The 21,132-nt window shown below is 42.5% G+C and overlaps 1 protein-coding gene across 2 annotated transcripts; it reads left to right on the top strand.

Annotated features, from left to right (window-relative positions):
- The first annotated feature begins 12,494 nt into the window (after positions 1 to 12,494).
- Positions 12,495 to 21,014, top strand: tmem184c (transmembrane protein 184C). Of its 2 annotated transcripts, XR_014610662.1 has the most exons (12): positions 12,512 to 13,136; positions 13,244 to 13,374; positions 13,516 to 13,552; positions 14,016 to 14,132; positions 14,373 to 14,461; positions 15,753 to 15,827; positions 16,323 to 16,416; positions 16,591 to 16,703; positions 17,113 to 17,212; positions 17,477 to 17,648; positions 17,916 to 18,989; positions 20,655 to 21,014. XR_014610662.1 is itself a non-coding variant. In XM_084188509.1 (11 exons), the coding sequence occupies exons 1-11, from the start codon at positions 13,017 to 13,019 to the stop codon at positions 18,248 to 18,250; spliced, it is 1,383 nt and encodes a 460-aa protein (XP_084044635.1). In that variant the 5' UTR covers positions 12,495 to 13,016; the 3' UTR covers positions 18,251 to 21,014. The 2 variants fall into 2 exon arrangements, 1 of the variants encoding a protein (XP_084044635.1); XM_084188509.1 differs by having other exon boundaries at positions 12,495 to 13,136; positions 17,916 to 21,014.
- Positions 21,015 to 21,132: the final 118 nt, after the last annotated feature.

Here is a 21,132-nt window from a genome sequence, read left to right as displayed (position 1 = left end):
AAACATACCCACACACCCAACTCGCTTTTTCTCTCTCGCTGTATATCTATCCTTTTCACTCTTTCTCTCTCTCTTTCTCCCCATATTATCAGTATCACCACTAACCCCACGGCCCTCCCCAAACCTTTGTTCTAGTCTTGCCAGTAAAACAAACAGAGAACCTCTCCCTCTCCCCACGACCGAGGGGCTGTGGCTGTGTGCTGGTGATGACATTATTTAAAGAAAATGTCAAGCAAAGCAGTGATTTATGAACTAATTTACTGGGTGAGGTCACATAACTGTACATATCTGTTAGAGAGACCTGAGCTGAAGATAAACCCTGCCCCAGCTCTAGCTGTCCTCAGAGAGAGAGAGAGAGAGAGAGAGAGAGAGAGAGAGAGAGAGAGAGAGAGAGAGAGAGAGAGAGAGAGAGAGAGAGAGAGAGAGAGAGAGAGAGAGAGAGACTCATAACAGCAATTCCCAGACCCTGAACGTGCCTCTTCCTCTCTCTGCAGAAGTGGGGCTAAGAGTTTGGGTAGGATAAAAAGTGTTCTACTTCTCACGCTGTGAGCAGATGTAGTTTTATGTAGTATATTGTTCAAAGAAGCATTAAGAGACCTCATTACACAAGCCCATACACAAGCCCACATTACTGTAAGCTGTAGAAAAGTGCCTACTTGGACCTCGTCAATCCCTCATTACTGTAAGCTGTAGAAAAGTGCCTACTTGGACCTTGTCTATTGTAATAACAATAGTATAAAGGCTATCAACACAGCATGACCACAGCAGTATAAATAGTGTCTCTAATCTTGTCCCCTTGTCTCCTTCCAGTCCTGTCTGTGTTGTTGGTGCCACTCGGATGCCACAGTGACCAGCACGGGACAAAACGGGAACGGGAACGGGACCAGTATCCAGTGCAAGAGCCCCGAGCCCGCCAACCTCCACACGGACCGCAGCCTCCGCAAGGACAGCGACTGACCACCACCGAAGGTGACGCCCCCTATGGACGAGGAGGTCTCACTACAACTACAGCCAGTCTGCACTAAACCCAATGGACTCTCAACTCTATAGGACCCCATGCTAAACCGTTACAGCGTGACAAATAGAGAGAGAGTCACACGTTTCAAACACCACCACACGTTTCTTATACAGAACACTGCTGGGCAGCTCTGGAGCTGGAGTTTATATATAGACACAAACATACAATGGGCATGATGTACACTGCAGTATTTCCAGTGTCTCTCTGGACTATACACAGTGAGACTTCCCATTCCCTTTCCCAGGGGGAAACGAGGAGGGAGCGATGCTTTACAGTACCGTGAGAGAGGAGGAAGAGGGATGGGGGGAGGGGAGGGGACAGGAGGGGACGGGAGTGGGGAGGTAGCTAACAGGATGCAGCTGAACCTAGGCTATAAATGACCGGCCAATCAGTAGCGGAGCGAGTAGCGTGTTGTTCTGTTCACATAACGGTCAGCACTGCTGGGACGAACCAGGAAGCAGCGGAACCCCGGGAAGGAAGGGCAGAGCGCTCCCTGTCAGAGGGGACGAGAGGAGAAGGAGAGAATGGTCCCCCATGAGTCCTAATGAACTGCTGCTCAGTGATGGTGGAGAGAACGGGAGTTGACTGTCCTTTTATAGTGTCGCTATAGCTTCTTCCATCATACGCTGGTCGTTGTATACACAGTAGTTCCCTTTCATAGAGTAAGCTAATGTCCTGTATGGTGAATTTGTTTTAATATGGATGAAAATGTGATTTTGCCATGTAAAAGTGTGTGTTCCAGTACAGTTTTATATTCTGTTTTACAAAAATGTACCAGAAAGTGTTAATTCACTGTGGTTAGGTTTCATGTGGTTGGAAGTTGAAAGGAAAAACAGATTTTAACGAAAAGGTGTCGTGTCATCTTGAATTCCCCCATATAGCCTTATATAGTATACAGACTCTGTACAATGTCCATTGGAATATCACTTAGGCTGTAGAGTTACTCCAGTGTAGAGTATCCACCAGTCTGCATCCCAAATGGCCCCCTATTCCCTACATAGTCCTATGGGCCCTGGTCAAAAGTAGTGCACTACAGAGGGAATAGGGTGCCATTTGGGACTCAGCCCAGTCTCTTGGCTTGTTATCCAAAGACTAATGGTTTTCTGACCCCTACTGAAGACACAAGCTAGTTTTAAGAACATGTCCAGATGCAACAAACACCACAGGACCGTAAAAGTAGAAAGTTATGATTATGTCTCAGTTCAAGGCTAGTTGAAAAGGTCTCTATGTTCTCATCCAAAAAATAAAAGGGAGAAAAACGTTCTCCCTACTTCACTGTGAATTTCACAAGACACAGAAATGTTAGTATCTATAGCTAAGCTGTTTGTGAAACATGCTCGTATATATCAAGTTTTTATATAGTGTTATATTTTGCTATGTTCTTTATCATATATACAGAATGTGGTTATTTTTTGTATTTTGCCTGAGGCAGGATTTTTTATTAGTTACTTGTTTTTGTGATGATAAATATACCAGTTGGTGTTTAAATCATATCAGCTACCTAAGGGACTATACTGCTTTATACATTTGATATGTGAATACATGTATTATGAATACAATTAATGTCCTGTGTGTGTGGGTGTGGGTGTGTGTGATTTTTGCACTTTTTCCATTTGAGTGTTTGTGGCACTATCTACAGCCCTCCTGTAGCTCAATTGGTAGAGCATGGCGCTTGCAACGCCAGGGTTGTGGGTTCGATTCCCACAGGGGGCCAGTATGAAAAAAATGTTATGCACTCACTAACTGTAAGTCGCTTTGGATAAGAGCGTCTGCTAAATGACTAAAATGTAAATATCAGACAATGTCAAAGATAAAGGCTTTTCAGTTTAACCACTCATATCAATAAATAGTATTTTACCACTATAATGTTCATCCAGAGGCTTCATACCCCTCTATAGGAAATTGTATTATTGTTCATGTTTCATACAGAAATGCTGCTTCTTATCCTAATAAAAATATTTTAAAAGTGTATAATACCTTTTGCCTTGCATTACTAAGGAGTGATGAACGTTATATTGATATGCATAACATAAGAACATTAAACATTCCATTACTAAGGAGTTATACATTTTACATTGATATGCATTACATATAATTACTTTGGAATTTGTAAGCGTATGACCTCTCGCATTGCTTTAGTAAGGAGTTATGAACTTTATACTGACACGTCATAGAAATACATGTCTTTCTGAGAGGATAAGGGGCCTCTACTTCTTTTCTTAGTGTCTGTGGGAAGGAAACACAAGCTGGTCTGGGAGTGATTTGAAGAGCACTGTGACCTGCTTGCTTGTTGCTTGGCAACACTGCCCTCAGGGTTACCATGTCAACTGAGAGGATGTGAACTGAGCTGCTTGGAGAGAGGGAATGTAATCAATCCAGCCCATATGAGTGACTGACTGTTGTCAGAGCTCCCAAATAGAGGCGCTGTTTAGACATAACTTGTCTTGCTAACTTAAAGATGTCCTCCAGCGATTTCTGAATTTTTACTGTTGAAAAGCTATATCCCAAGTATAAATACAGTAAAGTACACACACTTAAGGGTAAAAAAATACATTGAGAAAAAAAGTGTTTTTTAGACAAAACTGCAAACTTCAAGGAGTAGGGCATTCAAGGAGTTGGTCTGATGGGGAGATGGGATGTCATCAGCCTCCCCCTTGAGGAACAATAGAGGAGCAATAGAGAACAAAAGAGGAAACCTGGACCACCTACAGTGAGGGAAAAAAGTATTTGATCCCCTGCTGATTTTGTACGTTTGCCCACTGACAAATAAATTATCAGTCTATAATTTTAATGGTAGGTTTATTTGAACAGTGAGAGACAGAATAACAACAAAAAAATCCAGAAAAACGCATGTCAAAAATGTTATCAATTGATTTGCATTTTTATGAGGGAAATAAGTATTTGACCCCTCTGCAAAACATGACTTAGTACTTGGTGGCAAAACCCTTGTTGGTAATCACAGAGGTCAGACGTTTCTTGTAGTTGGCCACCAGGTTTGCACACATCTCAGGAGGGATTTTGTCCCACTCCTCTTTGCAGATCTTCTCCAAGTCATTAAGGTTTCGAGGCTGATGTTTGGCAACTCGAACCATCAGCTCCCTCCACAGATTTTCTATGGGATTAAGGTCTGGAGACTGGCTAGGCCACTCCAGGACCTTAATGTGCTTCTTCTTGAGCCACTCCTTTGTTGCCTTGGCCGTGTGTTTTGGGTCATTGTCATGCTGGAATACCCATCCACGACCCATTTTCAATGCCCTGGCTGAGGGAAGGAGGTTCTCACCCGGTATATGGCCCCCTCCATCGTCCCTTTGATGCGGTGAAGTTGTCCTGTCCCCTTAGCAGAAAAACACCCCCAAAGCATAATGTTTCCACCTCCATGTTTGACGGTGGGGATGGTGTTCTTGGGGTCATATGCAGCATTCCTCCTCCTCCAAACACAGCGAGTTGAGTTGATGCCAAAGAGTTCGATGTTGGTCTCATCTGACCACAACACTTTCACCCAGTTCTCCTCTGAATCATTCAGATGTTCATTGGCAAACTTCAGACAGGCATGTATATGTGCTTTCTTGAGCAGGGGGACCTTGCGGGCGCTGCAGGATTTCAGTCCTTCACGGCGTAGTGTGTTACCAATTGTTTTCTTGGTGACTATGGTCCCAGCTGCCTTGAGATCATTGACAAGATCCTCCCGTGTAGTTCTGGGCTGATTCCTCACCGTTCTCATGATCATTGCAACACGAGGTGAGATCTTGCATGGAGCCCCAGGCCGAAGGAGATTGACAGTTCTTTTGTGTTTCTTCCATTTGCGAATAATCGCACCAACTGTTGTCACCTTCTCACCAAGCTGCTTGGTGGCCCATTCTAGCCTTGTGTAGGTCTACAATCTTGTCCCTGACATCCTTGGAGAGCTCTTTGGTCTTGGCCATGGTGGAGAGATTGAAATCTGATTGATTGATTGCTTTTGTGGACAGGTGTCTTTTATACAGGTAACAAACTGAGATTAGGAGCACTCCCTTTAAGAGTGTGCTCCTAATCTCAGCTCGTTACCTGTATAAAAGACACCTAGGAGCCAGAAATCGTTCTCATTGAGAGGGGGTCAAAAACGTATTTCCCTCATTAAAATGCAAATCAATTTATAACATTTTTGACATGCGTTTTTCTGGATTTTGTTGTTGTTATTCTGTCTCTCACTGTTCAAATAAACCTACCATTAAAATTATAGACTGATCATTTCTTTGTCAGTGGGAAAACATACATAATCAGCAGGGGATCAAATACTTTTTTCCCTCACTGTATTGAGATGTGCCTTTTGTTAAGTATATCAGGTGAATAATGAGGTGAAAAGGAGACTGGAGTACGACTTTAATCAAGTCTGCAGGATCTCAAGTCTTTGCTTGAGATCAGTGCAATGACTTTAGTTACAAGGTTGTGTTGGACATGTAAAGTGAACACCATGAAATCTTCTTAGACAACCTAAACATTGTGACCGATATCATTTTTTACCAAGATTGTAATTTTTACATTTTAGTCATCTTATCCAGAGCAACTTACAGTTCTTGCATTCATCTTAAGATCTACATCATGTCTAGGTTGAGCTTGAAGTGGTTGGCCGACATCCAAGCTGAGATATCTGCCAGGCACGTTGAGATGTGTGTCGCCACCTGGGGGGGAGGGGGGGGGGGGGGAGTAGTTGAGTGTCATGAGCATAGCAATGATAGGAGAGACCATGTGAGGATATGACAGAGCAGAGCAACTTGGTGTATAGTGAGAAGATGAGAGGGCCTAGAACCGAGCCTTGGGGGACACCAGTAGTGAGAGTACGTAGTGCAGACACAGATCCTCTCCACATCACCTGGTAGGAGTGGCCTGCCAGGTAGGATACAAGAGTGTGCAGAGCCTGAGACGCCCAGCCATGAGAGGGTGGAGAGGGGGATCTGATGGTTCACGATGTCGAAGGCAGTGGATAGATCTAGGAGGATGAGAACAGAGGAGAGAGAGTCAGCTTTGGCAGTGTGGAGAGTCTCCAAGACACACAGAAAAGCAGTCTCGGTTGAGTGACCCGTCTTTGAAGCCTGACTGGTTAGGGTCAAGAAGATCGTTCTGACAGAAATAGCGAGAGAGTTGGTCAGTGACAGCATGCTCAAGTGTTTTGGAAAGAAAAGAAAGAAGGGATATAGGTCTGTCGTTTTTGACGTCAGAGGAATCGCGTGTTGGTTTATTGAGGAGGGGAGCAACTCGGGCCATTCTGAAGTCAGAGAAGATGCAGCCAGTGGTCAGGGATGAGTTGATGAGGGAATTGAGAAGTTCTCCAGAGATGGTTGGGAGAAGTTCTCCAGAGATGGTTGGGAGAAGTTCTCCAGAGATGGTTGGGAGAAGGTCTCCAGAGATGGTTGGGAGAAGGGTGTCCTCCCGAGTGGTGTAGTGGTCTAAAGCACTGCATCGCAGTGCTAGTTGTGCCACTAGAGATCCTGGTTCAAATCCAGGCTCTGTCGTAGCTGGCCGCGACCGGGAGACCCATGGGGCGGTGCACAATTGGTCCAGGGGAGGGGAGGGAATGGTCGGCAGGGATGTAACTCAGTTGGTAGAGCATGGCATTTGCAACATCAGGGATGTGGGTTCAATTCCAATTTGAAAAAATAAAAAATAATGTATGCACTCACTCTGGATAAGAGCGTCTGCTAAATGACTAAAATGTAAAATGTAAGGGATGAGGTGGAGCGGGCAGGTTGTTGGGCGGCCGGACTTCACTAGTCGCACAATTTTATCTGGAGATGGAGGGGAGAAAGAAGTCAAGGTGTAGGGTAGTTCTGTGTGAGTGGGACTAGTAGACTCCATAGGCTGAGTGAATGAGGAGTGGATATCGTCGCCCACAGAGAGGAAGGAGGGAGGGGGTGGAGGATTACGGTGGGAGGAGAAGGTGGAAAATAGTTTCCTAGGGTTAGAAGCAGAAGCTTGGCATTTAGAGTGATAGAAAGTGGTTTTAGCAGTGGATACAGAAGAAGAGAAGGTAGAGAGGAGGGAGTGAAAGGATGATAGGTCCTCCGAAAGTTTAGTTTTCCTCCACGGAGTAGGAGGAGATGGCTGGGCCGGCCGGGAGGAAAGGATACAGTCATAGGACGCAGAAAAGAGAGGAGAATAGGGTCAAAGAGGCAGAATCAGGAGACAGGAAGGAGAAGGATTTAGCAGAAGGAAGAGATGATAGGATATACAGTAAGAGGACAGAGTAGACCTCCCATGTGGCGCAGCGGTCTAAGATCCGGGTTCGATCCCGGGCCGCGACCGGGAGACCCATGAGGTGGCGCACAATTGGCCCAGCGTCGTCCGGGTTAGGGGAGGGTTTGGCCGGCTGGGATGTCCTTGTCCCATCGTGCTCTAGTGACTCCTTGTGGCGGCTGGGTGCATGCGATTTGTAAACAAAAATTAATAGAAAAAGTAGTGGGAGAGCGAGGGAGCAAAGATTGTGACGCCGCATGACCATCTGGGTAGGGGCTGAGTGGCTAGGGTTGGAGGAGAGGGAGACAGAAAAGGAAACAAAGTATTTTTTATATTTATATTCTTGATTTCAGACCAAAATAAGTTGAGCCAAAATAATTTCAGCCCCAAAACCAATAGTAATGGGAGTTTCATGGATGTGTTGAGAGCTAATTTGTTATTTGTTTCAGTGTGTTGGTGATAACAGGTAACTAAGTCATAATCCTTACGAAAGCGTTCCATATTCATTGTTAAACAACATGTCATATTTTTGCCCCTTTCCAGTAAGCTTTAAAAAACAGAATTCCTCTCACAACTGTGGTTGAAGAATACAAAAATGTCTGGCTTTTATGAAATGGATGACCAAAAAATAACATGAGACACAGTCCTGCCTTTTGGGAGGGAGGGAGGCAGGAAGGAAAGAGGGAGGGAGGGAGGCAGGAGAGAGAGAGAGAGAGAGAGAGAGAGAGAGAGAGAGAGAGAGAGAGAGAGAGAGAGAGAGAGAGAGAGAGAGAGAGAGAGAGAGAGAGAGAGAGAGAGAGAGAGAGAGAGAGAGAGAGAGAGAGAGAGAGAGAGAGAAAAAACAAGAAAGAAAGGGAGAGAGCAAGAGAGAGAGGATGGTTTTAGGTCCACGGAATTTGGTGGGAAACGTGGTTGTTGCCAGCAGAAAACAGAGGACGTCAAAGGGTCAAAAAGGCTCTCTATATAGAACATAGTGCACAGCGCCAAGTCCCAATGTTGAAGGCCAATCACTGTTCACGAATGACAAGGCATTGGAGGGTTAAGTGTGTGTGTGTGTCTGTGCAAGGAGAGGCATCAGAGGGTTATTGTACAGTGCAGGCTGTTCTCTGCTGAAGAAAGAGTTCAAACCCATGCTCTCAGCTGCCACTCAGACATAAGATGCCTACAACACAATAACAGTGAGGACTAGATGGACTACATAACTATGATGGGTTGATAATGAGAAACAGTCTATGAGTTTTGAAAGGGAGCTGAGAAAATTGTCAAGAGATGCTTTAGGAAGATGCACTACTCTTTGAAACTAGGATAAATCTTATATAAAATACACCTTCATTAAATAGTTTACAATGGGTTGTACGTCATTCATTCTTAATTAGGCAATTGTATTCGCTACATACTATGTACGTAGAGTAAGGAATTAGAGTAAAGCATGATACAATTGTGTTGAAATACATATACTAGCTAGATTTCACAACATCGACAACTCAATCACCAACTGAGTTCTAAGTAAACATCAATGGCTACAGACAAATGCAACAAGGGAATAGCTATTCTGAAACATACCACCATAGACTTTAACAATAGCCTGTGCCCTTTGTAAGGCTTTGCTACTTGTCTCTCAGCATTACACAGATGTACTGACATACCTGGATTCAAATAGTATTTGAAATCATTTCAAATACTTTTAGCGTTGGCTTTAGTCAGCCTAAAAAGCCAGAAGGCAGGGGTTGGCACTTTTGGGACTATTCCATTTGGTTTTGTTGTGCCAGGCCAGCTCAATCAAGCCCAGCTAAAGTATTTGAAAGATTTCAAATACTATTTGAACCCAGGTTTAGTATTGAGGTAATGGAATGGTGTTGAGTCCAAACAAGCACATCACACTTCAGGGTCAACCCTACCTCATGCCATAAGAGTTAGATCAGACATCGACTTAGCTCTGCATTTCAACTCAATAATCCCCCCTCAATCAAAGAATAATATCAATAACACATGTCTAATACCCTGTGGAGTTCTGCCATACAGAGTAACCTGGAACCAGTGTAAACCTTATCAAACTGGAGTGATGATTGGATAATGAGATGGTCTGGGAGATATTATTGGTTCATCATGTTAGAGGCCTACTCTTCCAGCCAATCAGATTGTCACGCCTATGCCTACTCTTTCAGCCAATCAGATTGTCAGGCTATTTTGGGCTATTTCAGGAGGTGTATGGGTGACCTCATCTTTCATGCAAGTGATCTCAGAAACACACAGCATCCAGAAATATCAGTCTACAGGGACCGGATCCAGAAAATTGATAGAAAACAGGGTGAATTATGACGCATTTTCATGATTGGAAATATGAATGTCTGTTTCTGATAATGATATAACTTTGTTTTGTTTTCATATAGGCCAATACATACTATATGTATACAATGTTCTGAATGCATATCATTCTAATCTAGAACACTTTGTAGGTCAGACTAAAAAACGATTCTATTCAAATCTGTTAGATATTGTTTAGGAGCAGAAACAGCACAGCTCAAGTGAGGGTGAATTTCAACACTTCCTAACACACAGGCCTTAGGCAGATGTATTAAGATAAACAAATCATCTCTGAATAATTGCAGACTTGTGTATTCCCCTGATGAGGGCGGTGCACTTTGGCTGATACTGGATCACTTGGTGCCAGTCAACAATCAGACAGTATGGCTCCACCTCTGCATACATTGATTTTCACACAGTAACTTTGCAGGGCCCATATTCATAAAGCGTCTTGGAGTAGGACTGCTGATCTGGGATCAGTGTTGCCTTTCAGATCACAATGAATAGGATTAGATGGACAAAGGATACCTGGTCCTAGATCAGCACTCCTACTCTGAGATGTTTTATAGCTACGTAATCAGACCTGTTCAGTTCTATGTGCCATCACAAAAATCTTGTTTTGCACTGTAAAATGATGCTTCAGTGGGATCTAATTGACATCACATTGTCTATGCTCAAATATATTTTCAGTTTGATCAAACACAGCACATGTTTATCCTACCCGGCCCTAACATGGCTGTGTTCCTAATGCCATTTTGCATTGCAATTCCTCCAAGCTATAGCCCACCAAGGCGCCAGCTCGCTCGCATGACTGTGGTGGCAAAGACCATTTCTAATTTATAAAAGCCAAAAGGATCAATTCAAAATTCATGAACAATCTGTCTGGTAACAACCAGTGATTTCTGTGACTGTGGGGCAGTAGCTAGTGAAACGATGGGGACGGATGGTGCAACACAAAGGAAAGTTCTGCCTCCCCTCATTAAACAGGGAAACACACTGTTAACGAAAGAGAGGAGAGAGAGATTCATAGTCAGACTTCTCCTCCCTAGGCTCTTTCTATAACTTTCTTCATACTCAATGCTGTTTGAGTATAAAAATCCTTTAGAAAAATGTCAGAACAGCTATAGTGAAAAAAATTGCTGGCAACAAGAGGCCTAAAACTCCTTGAAATCTTGTAATTCATTCCCAGAACTGAACAAACAATGAGTGAACAATGAGGGAGAATGATTACTATTTTGTTTTACAAGCCTAGTCAACTTAACCCAGCATCTGCCCTCATCATGGAAAAGTTCATGCCAACAACCTTCTCTGCGTAAAACATTATTTCACTCCTCGTCACCGTTGCGAGAGTAATTGAAGCAGACTGCCGAGGGGTTATAAAACGTGTCTGTTTCACATTCTCCGAGATTCTTGGTTATCGTGACTGAGAGAGGTTGTTTGTTAAAAGAGCAGGTCTCCAATGATACATAGCAGATCAGGCCGACACATTAAAACAGTTCCTAGTTCCCGGCATTGGCTTCAAGTCATGAAATAAGTATACTGACCTTCACTTCAACCCCACTGCATTTTGAGGTATAAGAAGATTGTCACCAATAAATATATTTAAATTTAGAAGTTGACCTGATATCTGCGGTAAGAAATGCAGTCCTTGTGTCTTCACTGTTGTAAATGCACATACATTCATAAAAAAATAACACAAGCACATTCCTTAAACAATTTGTTAACAAGTAACTATAATAAACATAAGCTCAAATCCCACATCCTTGACTTTCTCTGCTTCCCCGCCCCACGCTAGATCCAGATCACATTCTCTGTTGTGGTTCAATTTATTCAATGTGGAGCCTAATGTTCTGCTAAACAAGTTTCAACTGGAATAAATCAATTGAAAATATTAATTTCGACAAAGAAAAGAGAGCCTCATTGAATATGGCCTATTTACTCCACTCTTATTAATGGAGCTACGGATGCTTCTCGGAAATTAACAGATCTGTATTGAAATACTTCTCCTAGGATTATACACAGATGGTAGTTCTGTTTTTATAATAATAATAATATAATATAATAATAATAATAATATAATATGCCATTTAGCAGACGCTTTTATCCAAAGCGACTTACAGTCATGCGTGCATACATTTTTTTTTTGTGTGTATGGGTGGTCCCGGGGATCGAACCCACTACCTTGGCGTTACAAGCGCCGTGCTCTACCAGCTGAGCTACAGAGGACCTTGTGATAGCTTGTAGTAGAGAGTTAAAAAAAAGCAAATACATTCCTATTGTCATTCATCTCCATTGTGTTATCTTACTTTGGACAACTGGTTTCACTTGACTAAATATTTAGTCCTGACTTGCACCTTTCTGAAAGCTTTTGCAGGAATTAGTTGTGCTTTTTGACTTATTACACTCCCACACCATTTCTCACTTCGTAAGAATCTTAATTAGAACCATTTATTCACAGGCCACACATGTTTTACAGCAAGGAAAGAGAGAAAGAAATATATAAATAAGAGAGAGAGAGATAGAGAGAAGCCAACTTCAGTATTTTTTATATAATTTATATAGTCAACAGAAACACAAATAATATTCAACAAATGCATATTTGTGGTATTTTCTATTAATTGTTTTTAGAAGTTAGGCTAGCTCAAGGTGGAGCATGATGAAGATGAACATGTGTTTCCTCCGTGGATATCACATTATACTTTGTCATTATTTTATAAAGTTGAGTTATTCTTAACAACTTTTGGTCATTTAAATGAATTATCATTTTCCGCTTGTGTGAAACTGAGAATTATTGATTTGCATTGCCATCTAGTGGGGAATACATGAGGACTCAGATTGCAGATCAAGCGAACTACATCTATGCCCAAGTCTTACAAGGTGATGGATTGAAAAGATGAGCAATGAAAAGTATAAAGATATTTTCCATATCCAATCAGATTGAAGCAAGGGCGGCATTTTTATCAAGAACGTCAACAAGAAGTAGCCACCAGTTACGGTGTAAAACTTTTTTTGATGTTTAGGAAGTTTTAGATATGAATATATCATTATTAATGCAAGAACTGTGTTGTTTTTGACCAGTTGGATTTTATTAGCGTAATTGTTTTTATTTAATTGTATCTTGAGCTTTTGCTCGGAATGGATGCAGCGTGGATTCATCGTTTGTTTACATCATGAATCATGAGATCAGCTGACTAACGTTAGCTAGCCAGCTTGCTAGCTACCATTTTCTGGTTTAGCAAAGCAGCTACATTGCTTACTAACGTTACAATGTGTTTGGAAATTGTCGTTCAGTATTCATGCATCCCAAAGGACATTTGAAACGAACTCTTCTACCAAGCTATAGCTGGCAGCGGCAATAGCTAGTTGTTAGCTAGCTAGCTCGCTTGCTAGCATTAGCTTTGTTTTCAGCAATCACACCCCATTGACCCAGTGAGTGTAGGACGCTGGCCAACTTGCTGTGGCTAGCTAGCTTGCCGTTACAAATATGCCTTGTACTTGTGGGAACTGGAGGAGATGGATTCGGCCTCTGGTCGTTCTTCTATACGTTCTGGTTGTGCTTTTCGTCCTACTACCCCTGTGCATCTGGGAACTACAGAAATCAGAGGTCAGTTAGTTTCATTGCAGCCCAATCATATATCGTTACTTGACACTGAATAGCCTAGTCCATGCTTTGTTGTTTGGATGTTGATTATATACATTTATACCTTTCAGGTTGGTACCCATAACAAAGCATGGTTCATAGCTGGGATATTCGTGTTCATGACCATACCCATATCACTATGGGGGATCCTGCAGCATCTTGTGAACTATACTCAACCAGAGCTACAGAAGCCAATTATCAGGTAAGTGATAGGCTACTCTGTCACAGCTACAGGATATTATTACTTCATTACCATCATGGGTTTGTGTCTTTATCCTGAATGATGTACAGTATAACCTAACTGATTGTGAATGTGCATGATTTCGTCTTCTTTTTATGACAGAATATTATGGATGGTCCCCATTTACAGTTTGGACAGTGTAAGTAATACCTTCTATTCTTGGTAATGTAGCTAGATGTTCATAAAAGTCAGCATTGGTTTATTGTTAAATTACACATGTTTGACAAAAGAAGTTAACAGAAGAAGTCACTGTAGCTTTGACATTAGTAAAACTGAAAAGCGCCTGACATGAGCGTGGCGCTTCAATTTGAATTGGTTTCGCTATGGCAATTAGCATCTAACTGCTACTCTCAACGTTCCCCCTATCACAAGATTTCCATTATCCTACTTCCCAAAGAATGAATACAGATCTCCTTTAGAAAAACAAAACAGAGAAACAAAAAAAAATGCCTCACTCCCTGACTGACTTTTCAGAGTAAAATGTTTCAATAGTTTAAACTATTATCATGCAACATATCATTGAGATAATGTAATGACCCATCTATAATCCCATTCCTCGCCTCCTCATCTTCTCCCACCCTCTCCCTTTCTCTCTCACACAGTGGATTGCGCTGAAGTACCCCAGCATTGCCATCTACGTGGACACGTGCAGGGAGTGCTACGAGGCTTACGTCATCTACAACTTCATGATCTTCCTGCTCAACTACCTGGGAAACCAGGTACACATTTTTGTCATGACCTGACTGAGAATGATCCCAGACCAGTTTGTTCTAACATTCCAATCATGGCCACTCATAAGTCATATGCCAAACATAAGTCTAGCACAAACACGTCTGGATCCCAGGCTAGACTGAGTAGCCTACATTTATTTCAATATCCTCACACTCTGTAATTCCTCTCTTCTCTTTCTCGCTCCCTCTCTATCTCCCACTCTTTCGCTCTCAACCATGGGTAACCAGTACCCCAGCCTGGTACTGATGATGGAGGTGCAGGAGCAGCAGAAACACCTTCCTCCCCTCTGCTGCTGCCCGCCATGGCCCATGGGAGAGTGAGTTTGTTGCTTTTATCGTTTTTGTAGTTCTTTAAGTGTATGTGTGCTATAATGAACGGGCCCTTGTCCCAGATCTGTTAGTGCTGTGCATTTGGCATGACAACAACCATAGGGCTAGTTAGAGAACGCAACATTGTATCTGGCCCGTTATGGTGTCTGAGAGCATGGGCAGTGCATTGAGGCCATCTCCATTTTGAAGTAGTGCATTTTCTTCTATTACTTCTATAAGTTGGTAAACAAAATTTAAAATGGTCATACTGCCACCTGGAATATGTTGTTTGAACAGGTATAAAGCCAAGGTTGGCGAATTTACTGCAATCTGTGGTTATGAAATGTTTGATCACTTATCATTCATTGGGTGATACCTCCTTATGACCTGGATGGAATTATGTGATCCATCCTTAAACCATAGGAAGTCCCTCCCAGTTGACTACTTAAAAATGGTGAAAGTCCTCAATGGTGCTGCCCATGCTAAAACTGGCTTTTGGGCACTAGAGTCCTCTATCAATCTGGCATTATTGCACAAACAACCAGGCTAATAAGGAGCTACAATATTATCCATACCATGTGTTATAAGTTTTCATTTTAGGATGAAGGTGTATGTTTTTGTGCAGCAATAAACTACCACTTGTTTGTTTTACGTGTTATGAAGGGATATTTTAGGATTATGTGCTATAATAAACATTCATGTTTTTATACCACATTGATATGTTTTAAGTATACATTTATATTTCATTTTTATATATTTCAGGCTCATAATCAAAACAGGAAGTTGTGCGTTAGTGGCTCCAGTCTGCGTGGCATCTATTTTGAGTCTATTTCTAGAAGGTTCACCTTCAAGGTGTTTGTTTGGCTGCTTGAAGTCTCTCCAAGTCTCCATTTGCTACTTGCCAGCTCCAAACGATCTCCAGTCAGGCAACGATAGTAATATGTAGCATGTCTGCCTGTAGTTGATTAAGAACAGAACCAGAAGTGTTTACAAGTGGAACAACATGTTCTCATTTAGGAAAAATGCACCAACCAAAAGAACAGACAGACAGACAGCATTAGACTTATCTGTTTTGTTTATTCTGCATTTTAACAAATGCTGTGCATCTGCGATTTTAGCAACACATATTGAAACATCTTTCTTCATAGGATGTTATTGATTTTAAGAAATAGAAGAAATTAATGAAAATCAAAGCTGGTGATTAGAAAATATTTTAATGCTATTTAATAGTGGGGAAAAAGCTAACATTTTGTCTGAATATCTTTCCTTAATAATGTATACCATGTTTTCCTATTGCAGGGTATTGCTATTGAGATGCAAGCTGGGAGTGTTGCAGTACACAGTTGTCAGACCAGTCACAACAGTTATTGCCTTGTAAGTGTTTTGCAAAGGATCTGCTATTCCATTCAGGATGGACTCCTGTTATATGCCTAAGTGTTGAATGTACATGTGCCCAGGGAGACAGCAACATTACCTTGGTCCAGGGCCAGCTCTGTCTCTCTTGACCTCGTGGTCGGCCAGTCCAAGCAGATTATTATTTGTTCAGATGGTGACAAAACATAAATATGTACAAAAAGGAAAAATACAAGCTAAAGATTTTAAAATAAGTCTCATGGCCACCAAACCAACCAGCAGCCTTACGGCTCTTCAAGCTGCCACTCTGACTGATAACCACACTAATTGGCAGCACCCGATGTGCTTATCAAGCAGGCTCAGCATTTGGACAAGGTTGCTGCTGCCCCCTGGGGGACGTAGTGTGGAAGTGGTAGTGAGCTGTAGCGTGCGGTCTAAACTACCTAACCTATTCCCTAACACTCGCCACATATACGTTTACTGTCATATCATATGTCTCCATTCACTATCCTGTAGGATATGTCAGCTCTGTGGTGTGTATGATGAAGGTAACTTCAGCTCAACCAATGCATGGACGTACCTGGTGATATTCAACAATATGTCCCAGCTGGTAGGTTCTGTATTTTTCACACTTGTCTTCACATTGCTGTAAACTTCCTGTCACCATACCACCACCACAAAGATAACATTATTACATATTTAGCATTCAGTTCAGTATGTGATCTCTTTCTTTCTCTCTCTATCATTCTTTCTTTCTTTCACTCTCTCCTTCTCTCTCTCCCAGTTTGCCATGTACTGCTTGGTCCTATTCTACAAGGCCCTAAGAGAGGAACTGGCCCCCATCAGACCAGTGGGGAAGTTCCTGTGTGTCAAAATGGTGGTGTTCGTCTCCTTCTGGTGAGTGCTTTTTTTTTGGGTGGCCATTTTGGATCACCTGCATCTACCTCCTAGCCTGGTTCCAGATCTGTTTGTGATGTCTTGCAAACTCCTGTGGTCAATGTCAAGCCATTGACATAGCACAAACAGATCTGGGACCAGGTTATCGACCTCCATGATTAATAACATATTTGTTTACCAGTCATTGTGTCTGCCATTCATGGATCTAGCATTGTTATCCATTAAAGTAACACAGTTTTGGCTGCCCATTTTATATTTCTTATACAACTTCTTTTCAGAATTGCATGTGTAGGACTTATTAAGAAAGTATGTGTGGCTTATAGCCAGTAATTGGGATAATGCATTCCCTGTGTTGGCTGCAGTGTAGAGGATTGAATATTTCCACTCTGTTGTCTGGACTCTATCTTAGGCAAGCTGCGTTCATTGCTCTCCTGGTCAAGGTGGGAGTGATCTCAGAGAGACACACGTGGGACTGGGACAGTGTGGAGGCTGTAGCTACAGGTCTACAGGTAAAGCAAGACAATACCAACACTGTAAACGCCATAGTAACACTGTTACTACAATGCTACATAAAGCTGTAGTAAATAATGCAGTTGTAAAATTACTTGTTTGGTATAAGGTAATATCTGTTGAGGCTTGTGGTCTCAGAACCCCCTAGAAAACGGGATGATTAATCTCAAGGACTTCTATCCTGTACACATTTCTAAATCCAACCGGTGTGAGAATAGACTTGCTTTGCTATACAGTCAAGCTTTCATTTATGCTTCATCCAGGACTTTATCATCTGTGTGGAGATGTTCCTGGCGGCCATCGCCCACCACTTCAGCTTCACCTACAAGCCCTACATCCAGGAGGCTGAGGAGGGATCCTGCTTCGACTCCTTCCTGGCCATGTGGGACGTCTCTGACGTCAGGGCTGACATCTCTGAGCAAGTTCGCAACGTCGGTGAGTTCTCATCCCATCTGGCTTGATTCAATAGCTGTCATGCATAGCGACAAGCATGGATGGAATCAAAGAATCCGCTGTTAAGAACTTTGTTTGAAAAGGTTTAATCTCAGAACCAAATGTATTGTCTAGCTACTCGATTTATGTTAATAGAATGTCATGAGAGAATAGAAAAGGGCCACTCTCAAAATCTGAAAGACTGATAGTTTTCCTCATTATGTAAATGTATTGCCATTTTCTTCAAACACACTTTCTTTCCTGTAACAGGGAGAACGGTTATGGGCCGCCCTAGGAAGACCTACTTCGGTGAGGCGGAGGACGACGGCGAGCGCTCAGGCCTGCTTTCTCCAGGATCCCTGGACACCATCGGTCCCACGGAGGCCTTGTCCAACCCGGCATCCCCCAAGGGTCGGTACCAGGGCCTGGGTAAAACCCAAACGCCCCACTCCCTGTCGGCCCCCGCCGGGCTCAGCAATGCTCAGTGGATTGGAGAGGGGGATGGAGAGGAGAGGGAAGACGATGGTAGACCAGCCCCAGAGCCCAGAAACACCACCAACGAGCCAACAGACTCGGTTACAGACGACCTTGTCGTTATCACCTAGCTTAGCGTCATCGCTAAAATCCTCCAATGGAGACTCTGAATGCACATTATACCAAACACAGTTGGGCAGGAACCAGGTATGGCCTCGGCTACATTTCCCTCCAGACGATATTTGACTACCGGTAATCCGCACGGCCAAATTAAAGCAAGCGATGAAAAAGCACACGTTAGTCAAGCAATATTGTAGTGAGTCATTCGTCCACCGGGGCTGATGCAGATGGACCTCTGTCAATGACAGCTCGAAGAATGTTCATAAGCTTTCGTAAGGGTCTCATGAAATGAGATATTTAAGAGATGTTTTCTTGTTTCCGTATTGTACTACTGAGTGATAATGGTAAAGTACGGTACCTCAATACTTTATTTTAGGATAACCCAGTCTTCATTGTAATGGGTCTGGACAAAAAGCCTGTGAGAGATTTTACCAGTATTCTTGTTCTATAATAGCGCCTGGGTGATATCACTACAAACTCGTTAATCATATATCCCAAGGGTTTTAGTTGTTGCTACGAAAACGTTAAAAGTATATGTAGCTTTTGAACTGAATCTTATACAAAATACTGGTTTGCGCCAATGATTGGTTTATTTACATAATTGGTTTGCACATGCTTGAATATGGTCTTCGAACCTATGGTACATATTTTTAAGCATGAAGCTCTGTCTCACTTTGGCATTAATGCTAACAGCTGGGTAGTCTCTATAGTCTTCTCAGATGCCTTCTTTGTGACGTACGTGGTCCTAGTGTATCCACTATCAAGTAATTCACACATTTCACGTCTGCCTCTCATTTGTACATTTGTAAACTGATGCTTACATAGTCATGGTTATAGATATACAGTGGGGAGAACAAGTATTTGATACACTGCCGATTTTGCAGGTTTTCCTACTTACAAAGCATGTAGAGGTCTGTAATTTTTATCATAGGTACACTTCAACTGTGAGAGACGGAATCTAAAACAAAAATCCAGAAAATCACATTGTATGATTTTTAAGTAATTAATTTGCATTTTATTGCATGACATAAGTATTTGATACATCAGAAAAGCAGAACTTAATATTTGGTACAGAAACCTTTGTTTGCAATTACAGAGATCATATGTTTCCTGTAGGTCTTGACCAGGTTTGCACACACTGCAGTAGGGATTTTGGCCCACTCCTCCATACAGACCTTCTCCAGATCCTTCAGGTTTCGGGGCTGTCGCTGGGCAATACAGACTTTCAGCTCCCTCCAAAGATGTTCTATTGGGTTCAGGTCTGGAGACTGGCTAGGCCACTCCAGGACCTTGAGATGCTTCTTACGGAGCCACTCCTTAGTTGCCCTGGCTGTGTGTTTCGGGTCGTTGTCATGCTGGAAGACCCAGCCACGACCCATCTTCAATGCTCTTACTGAGGGAAGGAGGTTGTTGGCCAATATCTCGTGATACATGGCCCCATCCATCCTCCCCTCAATACGGTGCAGTCGTCCTGCCCCCTTTGCAGAAAAGCATCCCCAAAGAATGATGTTTCCACCTTCCACCATGCTTCATGCTTCACGGTTGGGATGGTGTTCTTGGGGTTGTACTCATCCTTCTTCTTCCTCCAAACACGGCGAGTGGAGTTTAGACCAAAAAGCTCTATTTTTGTCTCATCAGACCACATGACCTTCTCCCATTCCTCCTCTGGATCATCCAGATGGTAATTGGCAAACTTCAGACGGGCCTGGACATGTGCTGGCTTGAGCAGGGGGACCTTGCGTGCGCTGCAGGATTTTAATCCATGACGGCGTAGTGTGTTACTAATGGTTTTCTTTGAGACTGTGGTCCCAGCTCTCTTCAGGTCATTGACCAGGTCCTGCCGTGGAGTTCTGGGCTGATCCTTCACCTTCCTCATGATCATTGATGCCCCACGAGGTGAGATCTTGCATGGAGCCCCAGACCGAGGGTGATTGACCGTCATCTTGAACTTCTTCCATTTTCTAATAATTGCGCCAACTCACCAAGCTGCTTGCCTATTGTCCTGTAGCCCATCCCAGCCCTGTGCAGGTCTACAATTTTATCCCTGATGTCCTTACACAGCTCTCTGGTCTTGGCCATTGTGGAGAGGATGGAGTCTGTTTGAGTGTGTGGACAGGTGTATTTTATACAGGTAATGAGTTCAAACAGGTGCAGTTAATACAGGTATTGAGTGGAGAACAGGAGGGCTTCTTAAAGAAAAACTAACAGGTCTGTGAGAGCCGGAATTCTTACTGGTTGGTAGGTGATCAAATACTTATGTCATGCAATAAAATGCAAATTAATTACTTAAAAATCATAATGTGATTTTCTGGATTTTTGTTTTAGGTTCCGTCTCTCACAGTTGAAGTGTACCTATGATAAAAAATTACAGACCTCTACATGCTTTGTAAGTAGGAAGACCTGCAAAATCGGCAGTGTATCAAATACTTGTTCTCCCCACTGTACATTGTGGTAACAATGTATCTGACATTTCTTCCCATTCTAATTTCTGTTTTAAACTTGACTGGCATGTTAACATTTCAGGGATATTAGTTGTGATTGATTAGAAAGGGATTGATTTCAGTCTTTACTTGTTTCATTGTCATCCATTAGTAGCATTTCTTCCTATCAGGAATGTGTGTCAAGTGTGTGCAGCTATTGCCTTACCTGACAATGTTTGTCACAGCATTAACCTTCAGAGGGAAGTACTACATCAAACATGTCAGCACATTTGTCTTTGAGAGTTCAACTCAAGGTTTCAAACATTCACCCTCCAATAAATGAAATTCAATTCAATGTGGCCGTCAGTTTTTGCTAGCGTCAGTGAGGAATTGACACAATGCTGTTGAGATGACACCAAGACCCTTGTATGTTCATTATGATTTTCTTTGATCGCTAATGAGTATTTTTCTTT

This window comes from Coregonus lavaretus (genome assembly GCF_964263955.1).
Source record: "Coregonus lavaretus genome assembly, contig: SUPER_35_unloc_1, whole genome shotgun sequence".
Lineage (NCBI taxonomy): Eukaryota > Metazoa > Chordata > Actinopteri > Salmoniformes > Salmonidae > Coregonus > Coregonus lavaretus.
Note: the sequence above shows the minus strand (reverse complement) of the source record. Positions and strands in the feature narration are given on the sequence as shown.

Bases quoted from the DNA above. Each gene is read 5' to 3' on its own strand.
- tmem184c (XM_084188509.1), top strand. From the start codon at position 13,017: ATGCCTTGTACTTGTGGGAACTGGAGGAGATGGATTCGGCCTCTGGTC. The intron at 13,553-14,015 runs GTAAGTAATACC...TCTCTCACACAG, and splicing joins CCATTTACAGTTTGGACAGT to TGGATTGCGCTGAAGTACCC. The intron at 16,704-17,112 runs GTGAGTGCTTTT...ACTCTATCTTAG, and splicing joins GTGGTGTTCGTCTCCTTCTG to GCAAGCTGCGTTCATTGCTC.